At 43.3% G+C, this 17,175-nt stretch overlaps 1 protein-coding gene across 7 annotated transcripts in view; it reads left to right on the forward strand.

Moving 5' to 3' along the window:
• tiam2a (TIAM Rac1 associated GEF 2a) overlaps positions 1–17,175 on the forward strand; it is a 232,283-nt gene that overhangs the window by 187,215 nt on the left and 27,893 nt on the right. For all 7 annotated transcript variants that reach the window (XM_060933762.1, XM_060933755.1, XM_060933760.1 and 4 more), the window contains 4 exons: positions 375–563; positions 2,933–3,001; positions 4,455–4,580; positions 8,832–8,940. In XM_060933762.1, coding sequence (XP_060789745.1) covers positions 375–563; positions 2,933–3,001; positions 4,455–4,580; positions 8,832–8,940 — 493 coding nt within the window. The remainder of the gene's footprint in view (positions 1–374; positions 564–2,932; positions 3,002–4,454; positions 4,581–8,831; positions 8,941–17,175) is intronic.

Genomic DNA, 17,175 nt, shown 5'->3' on the forward strand with positions numbered 1-17,175 from the left:
CATGAATGCAACATAAATCCACCTTCTGTCGTTTTGCTGCACCGGCCAGCAACACATCTACGTGGCATGGCAATAAATTAGCTCAAAATGGAGGATCGGAGTTGCAGTCAGCTCTGTGTTTTAGTATAGCAGAAATGGCGATGAGACCGATAGACTTCCTGCTATGATGTTACGGACGTCAAGGTCATTCACTCAGACTGCTACCTATATAAATCACTTTAATCGTAAAAATTACTATATTAGATTTATTGTTAACGCTTAAAACTATTCCTGTGCCATTCTTGAGGTCTCAAGGCATTTATAAACAAAAAGTGAGGCCATGGCTGTGCGTATCTGCTTTAAATCTCTTAATGTCCGCTGTGTGTGTGTTGCAGAGCGTGGAGACGGTGTGCACTCTGTATCACTCCTTCCAGGACGCTTCTGGAGGACTAATGGAGGTCCAGAAGGAGACGGCGGGATCAAACGCCGCCCTGCTCAGACCCTGTCCACGACACATGTCCGTCACTGAGAGACTGCGCAAAGTCGTCCAGGAGTTAGTGGACACTGAGAAATCCTACGTCAAGGTAAAACACGCTCACCTCGAAGTCTGCGATCAACGCTGGGAAATAAACACACAGGTTACAAATCAGTGCACTGTGTCAGGGGCAGTTTTACAAAATATCGACGTGTGTTTGCGTTGAAACACAGAGCAGGGGTTTATGGGTAAGCCTGACGCTTCAGGTGTCAGGTGAATGCCGATTGGGTGACGCAGAGCGCTGTGTTAGTTGTGCCCCTTCTTCCAGAGTAATATATAGAACCCAGACGCAAACAGTGTTAATCAGCTTCATCGAGACTTTGAGATGTTTCACATCATAACATCATGACAGAATTATGAAAGAAATCAGTTCGGCTGTCATGACCAGGTAATGTTGTATAATGGCACGTTTATAGGGGTGTTCACACGGCAACTTTTACTCCGGTGTAGCACTGGGGCTGCCCCGGTAGAGCGTTCACACGGTACAAAGTTATACCGGTGTAGCCCCTGAAAGCTGCTTAAACCGGTGCAAATCTAACCCTGCTCGGGAGGTGGTTTAAGAAATTTACTCCGGAGTAAATGCTAGTTTGCGGGGCAGCACCGATATAAAATGGGCCGTCTGAACGCTACGGGGTAGACTCGCTACGCGTGAGGAGAGTTGATTACATACGGGCATTGCATAATTTGCATCCTGGTATTTTGCGCTTCCAAAATGGCGAATATCAACAACAACAGAACTGCGTGTCTTCCAGTGTTGCCAGATTGGGCGGTTTTAAGTGCATTTTGGCGGATTTGAACATATTTTGGGCTGGAAAACGTCAGCAGTATCTGGCAACACTGGTGTCTTCATCCACGTTGTTTTCCCGGCGCTTGGTGATGCCATGACAACCGGGAAAAGGAAGTACATTTTCACGCATGCGCATATTTCATTTCCGCATTATTACTATCGTATAGCACGGTCGCAAAAACTGCCGTGTGAACGCAAGTGGGGCTGCACCGGTGCCAACACGCTTCTCTCTAGTAAGCAGGTTTGTGACGTGTGAACGCTCCACAAAATTTACACCGGTGTAAGATATATCGCAACAAAATACATCGGTGCAGCATCGATGCAAATACGTGCCGTGTGAACACCCCTTATGACATGGAACAGGCAGGTGTTAAAGAGCTGGATTTCTAAGATTCTGACATTTCTCTGACAGAGCAGATACAATTTAGTATTTTTAATACTTTTGAGTGTTGAGTAATAGAGCACTTTAATTTTAAAACCTATTGGAGGCGGTTAGATGCAGGAAAAACAAAAAGATTGGCTGATTTCTTTATAACTAATCAACAGCGCATAGAGAGTTCTGCCGTTTTAAAGGAAAAGTGTCGAGCTAAATATTAATTTGTTTTAGTTTATTTACTGGGGCGGCACGGTGGTGTAGTGGTTAGCGCTGTCGCCTCACAGCAAGAAGGTCCTGGGTTCGAGCCCCGGGGCCGGCGAGGGCCTTTCTGTGCGGAGTTTGCATGTTCTCCCCGTGTCCGCGTGGGTTTCCTCCGGGTGCTCCGGTTTCCCCCACAGTCCAAAGACATGCAGGTTAGGTTAACTGGTGACTCTAAATTGAGCGTAGGTGTGAATGTGAGTGTGAATGGTTGTCTGTGTCTATGTGTCAGCCCTGTGATGACCTGGCGACTTGTCCAGGGTGTACCCCGCCTTTCGCCCGTAGTCAGCTGGGATAGGCTCCAGCTTGCCTGCGACCCTGTAGAAGGATAAAGCGGCTACAGATAATGAGATGAGTTTGTTTCACTGTTTATGGCTCTTTTTCCGTCCTTTTTTACATGTAGAAATGCTTTATGCTTCTTTGCATGACCGAATTCGAACTCTTTTGTACGCAGCACTAGAATTAGTGGCGTGTAAATAACATTTATAACGTTCTCAGTTGTGAGAGTCAGAGTCTTATCGTTCTAATGCCTAATGTTTATAAAAACATAAATAGAAAATAGTTGATAGATGCTAAATTAAGTCCCTCAGGCTGACGATTATGAAACTGTCTACAGATTGTGTTGAAATGATGTATAGATGTGCGCCGAGTCGTCTCGGTAGCTGTAGCTGGTGCAGAAGGACGAGTGTGCTCCAGCAGTTTCGCTGTGATGTGCTGCGTTGGCACTGCTGTGCTGCAATAAATCAGCCTAATGAGAATATTCCGGATAATACAGCAAGAGCCTGCCAATGCTTTAACACGCAGCACTGGCGTGGGTGAGACAGGATTCCGTTACAAATGTTTTTGCCCCCGCCCCGGCCGATACGAATAATGTGTAAAGACGGATATTGACTTAAACCTACATTTCTGTTAAATTAACACAAACACGTCGATAAATTGGACACTGAATGCTGTATCTTAAATAATAGCGCTGTTTTATTTTTTCTCCCTCTGTCAGGATTTGAGCTGCTTGTTTGAGATTTATCTGACGCCCCTGCAGAAGGAGACGTTTCTCACCCTGGATGAGGTAAAACTAAACATTAGTCATTCAGGCTGAAGCCTAAAATAGGATGTACATATGTATGTATTTTAAATTAATGATGTTAATAACTCTACCCTCAAGCTTCTGAGTGTCCCTGATCCCAGTCCGCTCCAAGCCGTTTGTGACTAATGCTAATGGCTAGCGTTTTAGCCTCGCTAAACTGTTCCACTGAACTGGACTCGAGTGCGATACGGTTCGGGATGTCGCTGGAGAGACGAGTGAGGCACATTAAAGAGCCATTAGTGCGCTAGGACGTGCCCTTGCACAGAGTGAGCAAACAGAGAGCAAGCGGTTAAGTAGCGCCACTCAGGATAATGTGATCAAGTGATAAACATTAAGTACTGAATGTCAGGACAAGTTTAGGAGTTGGTGTGTGTTTACACTTTCTCACTAAGGGCCTCTGCATGCTCTTGCGACAAGGCTTTCGCAGATAGCTTTTCGCAGACAATTGTAATTTATCGTTGAGCGGGGAGTAATAGGCGTGCGCGATGTTATTCACCGCCGCAACGCAAGGGGGCGCAAAGTCGCGAAATCGCTAGGAGTAGTTGGTGGGTGTGGTTAGTGGAGTGTTTATCCTCCGGTTACTTATAATGACTAGAACTGGAGTCGTATAGATGTACGTACTTCCTTGATCAACCGCTCTTCGTGCTGCTCCATCTTCGCTCGTGTTTTTAAAAATGCCGGTCGTGAAAACAAACCAAACCGGGAAAGCAGGGAAGCGGAAGTGCGTGTACAGCGGATGTAGAGTGGACCAATCAGAGCCCTCTTGTCTGCGACGCTGTCTGCAAGGCTGTCTGCGGTGGTCACAATTTTTGGGAAGTGCGCGCAGAGCGTCTGCGAAGGGTGGGGGGCTACGCAGACGCCATCTGCGACACCATCTGCGAGGACTGCGTTGTCAGCATAAATTGGCCTTTAGGCCACAGTGCTGTTTAATTCTGGATTCTAATTGCTCAGATGGTCTCAGTACTAGGGTTCTGTGTAGAACCCTATATCGAAGGATGCTTTGCCTTGTGTCCAGTGTTCCTGTGATTCACTGCCATCCTGACCAGGATAATACTCACACTAAAGACGAATAAATTAACGACCGAACCATTAACTATGTAAAAGACCTTTGAGGGAACCCCCCCACTTTCTTTTTTTTTTTTTTTTTAAGCAGGTAATTAATTATTCCATTTACATTACTGTTGCTCTGGATAAGAGCATTTAGCAGACGCTCTTATCCAGAGCAACATACAACATACCCAGAGCAGCCTGGGGAGCAGCTGGTGGTTAGGTGGCCTTGCTTATTCCTGCTGGTCCAGGGAATCAAACCGGCAACCTTTTGGTGCCAAAGCTGCTTCTCTAACCATGGCTTTTCCCACCAGTTTAAAAAAAAAAAAATTTGTACTTGGTTTCTTCTGTATCATATTTTCTGTATAATATTATCATCTCCTTATAGATGGAGAGTTTGTTTGGGAGTCTGCCAGAAATGCTGGACTTCCAGAAGGTGTTTCTGCAAACCCTGGAGGAGAGAATCGCCTCCACTCCGGACTTCAGCACACTGGAGACCCCCGTCCAATTCAAGGCAAGTCGACATTCACACTAAAAGCAGCAAGTCTACGTCATCTCTTGTTGGTGTGTAGTGAGTGGTACAGTCGTTGCTTGCGGGCATGGCCTGTCCAGCATTGTTTTTAGTTCCGATGAGAAACGCTTGTAGCTAAAATGTATAGCATGTAGCTAATGGCCCTTTTCCACTACCCTTTTTCAGCTCACTTCAGCTCACTTCAGCCCGACACGGCTCACGTTTCGACTACCAAAGAACAGCACGACTCGGCTCGCTTCAGCCCTGCTTAGCCCCTAAAACTCGCACCGTTTTGAAGTGGGGCTGAAGCGAGCCAAAGCGAGCCGAGTGAGGCTGGGGGCGTGAGCAGACACTCCCCTGTGCACTGATTGGTGAGGAGGAGTGTCCTCACATGCCCACACACGCCCCACGAGCACGCTGGGATCTGTAAACACCGCAAACCCGGAAGAAGAATAATTACGAATTACGAGAATTTCTGAAGCCTTATGCGCCTCGCCTCATCTATACACTCTTGCCAGTATCTGTTGGCGTTGTCAGTGACAACAAGCCACAGCACCAAGACCAGCAACACTAACGACTCCATGTTTATTGTTTACTATCCGGGTCGTGAGACTACCGCTTAAAAGCTCACTGATGTCACTGTTTGCGCTGCTTAACGACATCACGTGACGTCCACCCACTTTCGCTAACTCCACCCAATGTGTCCACCCACTTCCAGCCAGCACCGTTCAGCGCGGTTGTAGTCGAAATGCAACTTCAATAGCCCCACTCAGCCCGACTCAGCACGGCACGGCTCAGCCCAACTCAGCCGCGTTGGTAGTGGAAAAGCGGCATAACTAATTAAACACAAACGAAATTACGCATGAATCACTACTTCCTTCCGAGTTCTATTTTTCTTCCTAACGTCTGTATTTAACAATTAATTGCCAAAGGTGGGGTGAATATCGGTGAACAATAAGCGAGACGAAGTCGAGATGATTCACCGATATTCACTGAGCCTGAGGTGGATAATTGTTTGAGTAGAAATAAACAGGTGATTATTTTTTTAAAAATCGCATTAAAAAACAATTTATTTCAAACTTCAAAAGTGGCATGTAAATGTCATGCGCGCAGACTTGTGTCACTCGTCTACGCCGCGTCACGTAAAGTACTTTGTTTTGAAATTGATAAAATAAATCACAATTCCACCTTACCTTTCAATAGTTTTACACCAAACTTCATAGCATCTTTAGTGCTTTTAGGAACAGCATTTTCTTTCACAATTTGTAATTATCCCCCCGTCCAAACGAAGTTTGGCGGAGGATATACGGTAGGAACGGGTTCCGTCTGGTCACATTTTCGTTTCCGGGCCATATCTTTAAAACTACTGAAGATATCTTCATGAAACTTTGTATACATATCAAGCAACATGTGAACTGGTGCCTTTTGCTATTTTTGATTTTTTTGGGGGGAAAAAAAGGATTTTTCAAATTTTTACATTAAAAAAAATTGATTTTGACGTAGTTTCTAAGAGCAATGTTCGTTTCTGGAGCGTATATCCAAAACTATTCATGATAGGGATTTGAAACTTGGTGTCCATGTTAACAAGGTGATGTAGATGTGCCTTTTCATACTAAGAAATTTGAGAAATTTTAATTTATGTTTCCATGGAAACAATGTCAGACTTAGTCTCTGAGGTTAGTCTTACACTGCAAAAAACTGAAAACTGAATTTAAGGAGAAAATTACGTAATACTAGTGAAATTATCTTGCTGCATGGACAGATATTTTTACTTGATGAGACCTCTTAGAATAAGTTGGTTGCAATCTAGAACTAGGTTTAATCTCAGAATTGGTGCCTTGTATTCTTATATTAGGAAATGCTATAGCGTTTCAACTATTTTCAAGATATTTTCACTTGCTAAGATATCATTTTTTTTTGTAGTGTAGGGGTAGGTTTTGTTTCCAGAGCAGAACTTGAAAACTATGAGTGGTACGGTCTTGAAAGTTGGTATATGTGTTGATTAAGTGATGTATTTGTGCCTTTTGATACAAAGAAATGTGAGAAATTTTAATTTTTAGCTCACCTGGACCAAAGGTCCGGTGGGTTTATGCCATGGGCTGCTGAGGTCAGTGTAAAGAGGTAGGGTTGGTTTCCTGCAGCAGAACTTGAAAAATGTGACAAATAATATCTTGAAACTTGGTATATAGTTGGTATATAGGGTGGGGGACACAGATGACTCTGTGTCTTCTTGTTCTTCCTCACTTACGGTGACAAAGCGATTGGCTGCCATTTTGCCCAGTCGCTCAAGGTGATTATTGAGAAATAGTCAGAGTTTCTCAACCAAACGGCGCATGCAGTTTTCTAGAATCACCTCTGTATTTATACTAAACACATTTAGTGCCAGCTTGTATGCTGTTGTCACACCTAACTCGTGCTGAATTGAGAATCTCGACTCAAATGTCACTAAATTCAAATGTGGCAGATCACAGAATCCAGGGACACATGTCGGCCCGGGGGCATTTTGAGTTATTGACAGATTCAGAAAGTACAGTTTCTAAGCTTTCCAATGATGCCTTCCATGTGGAGATCTGACAATATTTGAAGAATGTGTGGCCTTTTGAAAGTGTATACGTATTAAAACAGAAAAGGAAGAAAATCGCCCTCAAAGTTTTCCATCTCAGCTACTCTGGGTGCAGGGCGGGCACATAATGCTGCTCATTTGCATGACATTAAGGAAAGCCCTACCCCCTACGAGCTAGCACGATACTACTTTCATGTAAACAAAGATCACCACGTCAATTTTCCTTCCATGCAAAGTATGCCCAACACAATTATGAAGTACAAAAATAAGTCCTAAAGTATACTTTAACGTTTTGTGGTTGAAAAATTACTCACACCGTAAGAAAGAAAGATAGCACGATGATGACACAACTAACACAACACTAGTTTCATGTAAAGCCTCGGTCACAACTGGCCGTACAGTACGCGCTCCTACGGCCGGTCTACACGCAAAAAACGTAAGAAACACACGGAGAGCGCGCATGAAACGCACGAGAGCGCGCGTGTGAAAAGCACGAGAGCGCGCGTGTGACGTGCTGATTTTCGAGCCGCAGACCGGTCGCAGAGGTTCTTTGTCATGTCAAACAAACTCTACGGGTGCTTACGTTTTTTTCAGGTTGCAAGACAAACTTACGGCCAATGCGCGTCTTTCTCCGTGAACAAAAAAAAAACGCAGCGATTTGGGAAACGCCAAAAATCACACGGCCAAAAAATCGTACGTCCGGTTGTGACCTAGGCTTAACCAAACCACAACACTCTCCGTTACATGCAAAAATAACCACACAGCCTTAGATTAATAAACTCACCCCATCAGAAAGAGAAACGGCGCCTTGCACACACCAATGCCTCCGATGGAATGTAGTCCTAGAACGGTCCATGTATCATCCGATCATTCAAGTATTCCATTCAATCTGGAAAACGAGGTTGCGGTTTTTTTTGCTAGAAATGGTGATCTCCGATGTAAATACCAAGTGTCTGTTTGCTTCGCAGTGTTTGCTCCTCTGCGCTCTGTTTAACTTGCTCATTCCATAGTGAAATCACACGCCTGTATGCAGGTTAAGTAGCCATGCGCTCAACTCACATCATACAGCTGATTCGCGGGAAAAAACCCCAAATGACTTAAATCATCATGTGAATGGCCCATATGGTAATTTACCCACACCCCCCAGCAGGCTACAGTCCTGACAAAAACGAGACAATTTGCAACAAAAAATGTATGCTTTTCCAACAAAACAATCTATTATCTGAAATACTGATTGCATTCTTCAAGATCTCAACTTGCACATGATGGAAAAAAACAAAAATCACAAATTTCGAAAAAAAATGCTTCTTTTGCGATTATCTCGGATTCGTTTCGGCCGACATGTGTCCCTGGATTCTGTGATCTGCCACAAATGTCATTAACTAGGTGAATGAACTAAAATGGCGTAAATCGTAAGACTCTGTGTGTTTCCGTGGGTTGAGAGAGTGGGTAGTGTTCTGTTAGAGAACTGTCAGAGTGATTATAACCATGAACATGCATGAATAGATTTTCTCTTCACAATTCGGCATGACTTTAATATCCCTCTCACTGAGATCCACAAAGATCTTTGATTTCTTTCACTTTTGTTGTTCACTTTTGTTCTGATTTTAACGTCCTGTTTTAACATGATGATTAAGCCATCACGGTTTAGTCTCTTTATCCTCTCTCCGTCTCCTTTTGTTCCCGTTCAGAAGCTGCTGTTTTCTCTCGGTGGATCGTTTCTCTACTACGCCGATCACTTTAAACTCTACAGCGGCTTTTGCGCCAACCACATCAAGGTCCAGAAGGTTCTGGAAAGAGGTACATCCCAATCTCCTGCACGCTCACAAGCTCATTGCAGTCCAGAGGTGGGAAGTAACCAAGTAGAAATACTTCCTTACTGTACTTGTGTAGAGTTTTCAGGTGTCTGTACTTTACTTGAGTATTTATTTTTCTGACAGCGTTTTATTCTTATCAACTACATTTTAACATATCTGTAATTTCTACTACTTATATTTTCAAATTAGGCTCACCACTTTAGTTTTAATGTATTGGAGCGGAATTATTGACTTTTTTTTATTTTGCATCATTGTGTGCCTTTCCAACATCAAACTAAATGGATGGTACAATAACACATCGAAAAGACAACACGGATTTAAAAAAAAAAAACAATCTGGCAACCCTGACTCTGACTCAAAACATGAGCTGTATTCAAATTCGGCAAACTGAGGCGAGTGTGTGTGTGTGTGTGTGTGTGTGTGTTTGTTTTAAATTGTTGGATGTAAATACCTGTTGCTTTAGCTGTACGTGATGTGGCTTTCAAACTCTTCAAATAAGTTATTAACAAGCATATAAGGAGCTGCTAGTAAGGTAAGGATAACTGTAAGTTACTGTGTTATAAGTTAATATAAACACGAGGGTACTTCAGAAAGTTCTTGACCTCACCTGGAAACAAGGGGCGTGACTCCCATTTTGGGGCGTAACTGTATACTCTAAAGCAGATCTGGGCATTTTACGGCCTGCGGGCCGCATCCGGCCCTTTGGTTCATTCTGACCGGCCCGCGTAAGGTTAATTAGAAATTACAAAATAAACGTATTTTCTAATTTTACCTCATGCATGGACTGAACGTGCATTGCTTTTATTTTGAAGTTGTGTTCAACAAAAACACAATGCGCACGACATGAACATGACATGAAATCCCACAAAACCTAATCCCGCGATAACTACTTCCGTAATTTGTCCAGACCAACCACAAACTTGTACGTCATCCTTCAAACGGTCCAGCCAATCACATAGTGTGACGTCACCAGCAGGCGCCGGAGCCCGAGCCGATCTGTAGATCTGATACCTACACCGAATCGACGTTGTTGCGAGCAGGTCACAAGAAGACTTTAGCCCCCAAAATGTCCGCAAAAAGAAGAAAGGTAGATGCCGAATGCAGGGCTTTCAACAAAACATGGACTGCGAAGTAGCTATTTATTTACTGAAGTCAGAGATAAAGCCGTGTGTTTAGTTTGCGGAGAGCAGATTGCCGTGTTCAAAGACTACAATTTGAGTCGGCATTACCAAATGAAAAACACCAAATGAGGTGATTAGACTACAAATGTGGGCATCATTATTATAATATGATGTATCTTGCTTGATATTTGGAGTAGAAAGACAATACTGTGATGTCTTTATTGTGTTTTGGGGTGAATGTGACTGAAAAAAAAAAATGATACAAACGTTCACATTTGGTTAACCATTGTTTGATTGAATAAATGCCATTTTTTGTAAGGCAACCTCGTTTTTTCCAGACTCTTACCAGTCTTAGCAGCTTGTAAAAACAATGCTATTTATTGCTTTATATAAAGAAATACAATTAATATCATGCAGAATTTAGTTCAGCCCTTTGGTCCGGCCCTCCACAAAATTTTCTGTTTCTCATGTGGCCCCATGGAAAAAATAATTGCCCACCCCTGCTCTAAAACCTTATATCATTGTCCACAAAAACTCAAATGAAAGAAGCAATCAAAGAAAAAGGAGAGGAACGCTTCGAGCTGGCGTGCTGTTGCTCCAGGACAATCCGCCCGTCCCCACAGCACAGCTGGCAGGGGCAGAAACAGCCAAACGTGGCTTTGAACTGTTGCCCCATGCACCTTATTCACTCGACCTGGCACCATCTGACTTCTATCTGTTTCCCAAACTGAAATCCCACTGGCATGGTCGCCATTTTCAGAGTGATGATGAAGTCATCCATGTTGTTGAGGAGGATCTGGAGGCTCAAGATGTGACCACCTCTGGTATCCCCACCTACGAAGGGATACCAGAGCTTGCACATCGGTGGACCGAGTGCATTGAAGTTAAAGGAGACTATGTTGAAAAATAATGCAAGAACAATCTTTCTCCCGCGATGTTTTCTGAGAATTTTATGAAGTACCTTCGCATTAGTGAGGTTCGGTTAGCTTTGCACATAAACAGCTGGTAGAAATGTCCTTCAAAGGGCTACGTTTTACTTTTATACTCCGAGTACATTTCAGAGCCTGTACTTTTATACTGGAGTAAAGAAGTTGAATACTTCTACTTTTACCAAAGTCTTTCTTTTTTTTTTTTTTTACACAAGTATTTGTACTTCTACTTAAATAAAGAATGTTTGTACTTTTGCAACCTCTGTTCAGCCACATTACATCATGAGCAGCAAAAGTGTAAAGTCTGGAATATTTCTCTCCTAGTTCTCATCTCATTATCTCTAGCCGCTTTATCCTGTTCTACAGGGTCGCAGGCAAGCTGGAGCCTATCCCAGCTGACTACGGGCGAAAGGCGGGGTACACCCTGGACAAGTCGCCAGGTCATCACAGGGCTGACACATAGACACAGACAACCATTCACACTCACATTCACACCTACGCTCAATTTAGAGTCACCAGTTAACCTAACCTGCATGTCTTTGGACTGTGGGGGAAACCGGAGCACCCGGAGGAAACCCACGCGGACACGGGGAGAACATGCAAAATCCGCACAGAAAGGCCCTCGCTGGCCACGGGGCTCGAACCCGGACCTTCTTGCTGTGAGGCGACAGCGCTAACCACTACACCACCGTGCCACCCTTCTCTCCTAGTTAACTTAAAAAAAAAAAAAAAAACATTGAAATGCGTGCGGGTGGCACAGTGGTGTAGTGGTTAGCGCTGTCACCTCACAGCAAGAAGGTTCTGGGTTCGAGCCCCGGGGCCGGCGAGGGCCTTTCTGTGCGGAGTTTGCATGTTCTCCCTGTGTCCGCGTGGGTTTCCTCCAGGTGCTCCGGTTTCCCCCACAGTCCAAAGACATGCAGGTTAGGTTAACTGGTGACTCTAAATTGACCGTAGGTGTGAATGTGAGTGTGAATGGTTGTCTGTGTCTGTGTGTCAGCCCTGTGATGACCTGGCGACTTGTCCAGGGTGTACCCCGCCTTTCGCCCGTAGTCAGCTGGGATAGGCTCCAGCTTGCCTGCGACCCTGTAGAACAGGATAAAGCGGCTACAGATAATGGACGGATGAATTGTGTGCAGTTCCTCAGCGAATAGTGATACGTCATGTGTCATTTAATATATCGTTCAGCTTAAAAGTTCCAACCTTGGAATTTAAAGGTTAAATATGCTGATGAGGTTCCAAACACATTCCACATTAAAATCTAATATATGCAGGGTGCTCTTCATCTGCAATGCAGTTATTCTGCTGCCTTAAAAGGTATAGCTGCTTTTTTTTTTTTCCTCCTCAGGTCCATAAATTTTACTAGCAGCTCTGAACACGATCAAAGCAGGAGGTCTGATCTATAATAAGGATCCGATCATTAAAATCAGACCGTACATTAAAACTAAGCTTGAGAGTGTGACTAAATATAACTAGATTTATGTGTGTAACATTGGCCTGGTTTCAGCCTTGGGCACGCTGCCCAGTGTAAAATGAATGAACGCGTGAACTGGCCAGCTCGTATCGAGAGAAGAAAACTGCACCCTGGTGTCTCTTTAATTTGTCCCATTACAGGACCAGAGCAACAGTTCTGTACGCGGGAACAGAGACGACGAGGGTTTAATGTGTGAGGAAGAACCTGGGGCTGTCACACAGTGGCACTGATTTGGAAAAGAGGAAAGAAAAAACCTCACTTTGTTGAAACCTCCAAGTCAGGGAAAGTATATCTGTAGCTAACTCCCTTAAAGCATGAGCTACTTTCAGAAAAGTTAAAGTGCTAGTCTAACAAAAAATTACATCATAAAATCCTGGGTTTTATGTGGGCGATATAGGTTGTAGAATTCATTGATAAATAAATAGGTTTGAAAAATAATTTCTTTGCATCTGAATTCCATTCCGAAAATCACTATAAGCTTGTCCGCCGTTATTAGATTGCAGCGATTTACAGGTCAGCGGCGCTGCATGTGTGACCTCATATGCGCCACTGCCTTCGTTTGCGTCCACGCTGACTCTATACTATTCTCTGCAGTGGTGTGCGTTCTTGATACCGATTCTTTTGAAAAAGACAACGAAAGTTTGTAGACCATTTCTATTTTGTGCTACAACGTTAAGTGTGTGTGGGGAGGTTCAGCGCGCAATTACCGTTATTTATTTTTTACTAAAATCACCGTATTTCTGCAACATTAAAGTTTTTTTTTTTAAATTCCAAAACCTGTGATCATCTTGCGGTGCCCCTTTACAGAGAGCTGATTTTAAGGTGAATTGAACCTGTTAGAAATTCTAAGGTAAATTCCCTACAATAATCACGAAATTGGCGCGAAGGAAAAGGCCATCGCTAGATTAATTTATAATTTATAGCTCTGTGATAAACTTCCCTGTGTATTTCTGAATTGTTGCCTTTTTGTCCACTGAAACACGTGCGACGTTCTATTGCATCTAAAAACATGATTTTAATATCAAGTGAACGGACACACCGTCCTCTTATCTCTCTCAACTGAAGGCCTCTGCATGCTCTTGCGACAAGGCTTTCGCAGATAGCTTTTCGCAGACAGTTGTAATTTATCGTTGAGCGGGGAGTGATAGGCGTGCGCGATGTTATTCACCGGCACAACGCAAGGGGGCGCGAAGTCGCTAGGAGTAGTTGGTGGGTGTGGTTAGTGGAGTGTTTATCCTCCGGTTACTTATAATGACTAGAAATTTTTATTTTTTATAATGACTAGAACTGGAGTCGTATAGATGTACGTACTTCCTCAATCAACCGCTGTTCGTGCTGCTCCATCTTCGCTCGTGTTTTTAAAAATGCCGGTCGTGAAAACAAACCAAACCGGGAAAGTAGGGAAGCGGAAGTGCGTGTACAGCGGGTAGAGTGGACCAATCAGAGCCCTCTTGTCTGCGGCGCTGTCTGCGAGGCTTCTGCGGTGGTCACAATTTTTGGGAGGTGCGCGCAGAGCATCTGCGAAGGTGGGGGGGCTACGCAGACACTGTCTGCGACACCGTCTGCGAGGACTGGGTTGTCAGCATAAATTGGCCTTAACTCATCGGGTTTTTTTCTGTATTTATAGGCTCTGAAAGAGATTCTCTGACAACATGAGCAAAATGTACGCTGTTCAGTTAATACTGTATCTTCAGGCATGGATTAAAGTTTTCCGTCGTGTGACGGATTTCCGTCAACTGAACTCTCCCAAGGCCAAATGTGAGGTCGGTGCTGATCCGAGGAGAATTAAAATGACGGGTGGTTGGGTAGAGATTGGGTTATAACACTGATGTGTTGCAACACCAACTATCAGCAGGGTTTATTTAACTTTTTTGTTTTTGAGCCATGCTTTGTGTCGTTCATTTCCTATGTTTGATCATGTTTAAACGTTCGCTGTCTACGGTGCGGCATTAAAAAAAACATGCGCTGTCAAAATTGGCAAAATACATTCCCATGTGCTTGGTGTGCTTGTGTCTGACCATTTCTGTTTTGTATTAAATTAAATCTTGCCAAAATGACTCAGTTCAAACCTGGACATATAGAAATAGAGCGTGTTAAAAAAAACCCGAAAAAATAAACCCCGGAAAGCCCGCTCCTCTGCTTCAGCCAGACTTGAAGACCCGACGGTGCAATGCTTGCAGACTGTCAGAAGTAATTAGACCTAAATTTATAGCTAACAAATCAGCAGACGCCCCAACAATTATTATTTTCGTTAGGCCAATGTGTAAGGTATGTTAGAACCGTGCCTTATAGCCTACGTTATCACAATTTAAAGGACGTTTGAGGAGTTGGAGGCTGCGAGCGCAATGATGTTCCGACATGCGCTAAACTTTATTCCCTGAAAATCATACACCAGCGTTCAATGCCCCAAACAGTCAAAATGTCTAGAGCAGTGGTTCTCAAACTTTTTTCACCAAGTACCACCTCAGAAAATACTTGGCTCTCCAAGTACCACCATAATGACCAACATTAAAATACAGTAGCGTAGTAGGCCTAAGTATTCATTAAAAACAAGGCGGAGGTTTTATTTAACAAGTATATTTAATATTGTTGGCCAGTGTAACATTACACACAGTACTTTGAACAGTAACACTGTGTTTAAATATAGGAAAATAAAACACTGGACTTAAATAATGAATCAAATAAATTGGCCAAATCTGCAACATCTGTAGTCTCATCAAGCTGTATGGTAAAATATCTACTGTTCTTAATGCGCTCAATCAGCGTCTTTTTAACATCGTCAGCCATGTCATTTATTCTCCTTGACACGGTGTCATTTGAAAGCGGCACCAAGTTTAACTCTCTGGCAGCTTTCTCTCCACACATGATACGTGTCATCTCTCTGGCTAATGGTAAACACAGCAGTTCCCCGATTGTGTGCGGCTTACTGGCTCTGGCGATCAGGAGGCTGGCGCGATATGAAGCTTCCTGTGCTTTGGCTACGGGTGTACCATAGGACAGAATGGTGGACTTGGACTGCTTCAGTTCATCATGTTTTCGTAAAAAAATAATCCATTGGTTTGTCCTTTAGTGCTGTGTGTTTGGTTGTAAGATGCCGTTTGAGATGCGACGGTTTCATGGACTCATTGCTCAGAACGTCCCCGCATACAACACACTGCGGCCTGGGCAGCTCCTCTGTCCCGCTCCAAATGAATCCCAGTTTTATGTATTTTTCGTCATACTTCCTCCTTACTGGTTTCTGCCGTTTGCTAGCAGTTCTGGGGCTGGTTTTGCCACTGTCGTTAGCATCTGCGCTCGGCTCACACACGTCCTCTTCAGTTCTCCCTCTGTCCTGATCCACGCTCCCATTCGCGGATTTAAGCCACGACAGTAATTTTGTCGTACTCGTCATAATTAGCAAAGCCACCTCCACCTTTTCCCATCACAGCCTAGTCTACCAATGGCGGATAACCGTCTGTCAGCGGAACCGGTGGGAATGCGTACGTACGCTACGTATGGCTACCCAGAAGCACTTGCAAACTTTTTAAAATTATTAACTTAATTTGTATCTCCTTTCATTTTCTTGTCATCTGTTGATATTTTCATCCATTCGGATATTATGGATAGTATTTCACGTTTTATTTTATTTTTTAAAATTTATTTATATTTAATTAAGTGATTCTTTGGCGTACCACTAGAATGGAGCCCGCGTACCACTAGTGGTACGCGTACCACAGTTTGAGAATCACTGGTCTAGAAGACTACGATTAAATAATAATCATAGCCTACTAAATTAAATTACGTCAAAACATCTGTTTCTGGCCTATGAAATGATGGAGGAAAATGAGAACGAACGCAAAGTAGATAGCAGCCAACTTCACGCGATCTTTTAGGTAACTTAACACTCGTGTTGGCCACAATATTTCTCTTAATAAAATCTTGAATTGTTTTTGAAGTCGTATTCAACACAAAGTAAGGTCAAATTATAATTTTAATGTAAGCGAAGATCCAAACTTTTTTCTATATTGACGTCGAGCACAGAGGAGCATGTCATTCTGCTTTCGGTTTCGGCAGCATGGATGCGCTTTACATGAAAGAAGGCACTGATGTGTCTGCCATCGATAAAGGTGTAAAAAACAAGTGGAGGTGGGCTTGGCTGTACGAAATAGGTGAAAACGGAAAGCCATTTAGTTCATGGTGCAAAAAACTAAACATTCCAGGCGCTTGCATTTGTGTGGTTTGGCACAAAAAAATAATATAAGGAAGCAATGGGAAGAGAGTGCAATAAATTGAATATATTAATCCATTAATTAATTGATAATAAAGTTATCAGTTCTAAGTTAATCATTCTCAGAATTTCATCGAAATCCACCCATAACCCCCCCGTAAATTTTCAGTCAAATAATTTTTTTTTTGCTTTAATCCATGCTTCAGGTACTAGTAGCACATCATATCCATCTTCCGTCAAATACTGCCTGGAAACAAAATAAACTCTCTAAACAACCACGCTCTCCTTCTTTCGGTATTTCATCCAAGTGTGTTATAGCCAAAACAGCTGGAGCATCTGTGTCTACTGTTGTACAAATAGCAGCTCCTCCTTCTTCAAATACTGCATCAGGCACAAACAGCCTTTACACCCTCTCCTTCACCTACAGCATCGGAACTTGAGTAAAAAATAAATAACAGCGATTGCGCGCTGACACCCCTGACGCCACACA

The sequence above is a fragment of the Neoarius graeffei genome, chromosome 11, assembly GCF_027579695.1.
Source record: "Neoarius graeffei isolate fNeoGra1 chromosome 11, fNeoGra1.pri, whole genome shotgun sequence".
In the NCBI taxonomy this organism is placed as follows: domain Eukaryota; kingdom Metazoa; phylum Chordata; class Actinopteri; order Siluriformes; family Ariidae; genus Neoarius; species Neoarius graeffei.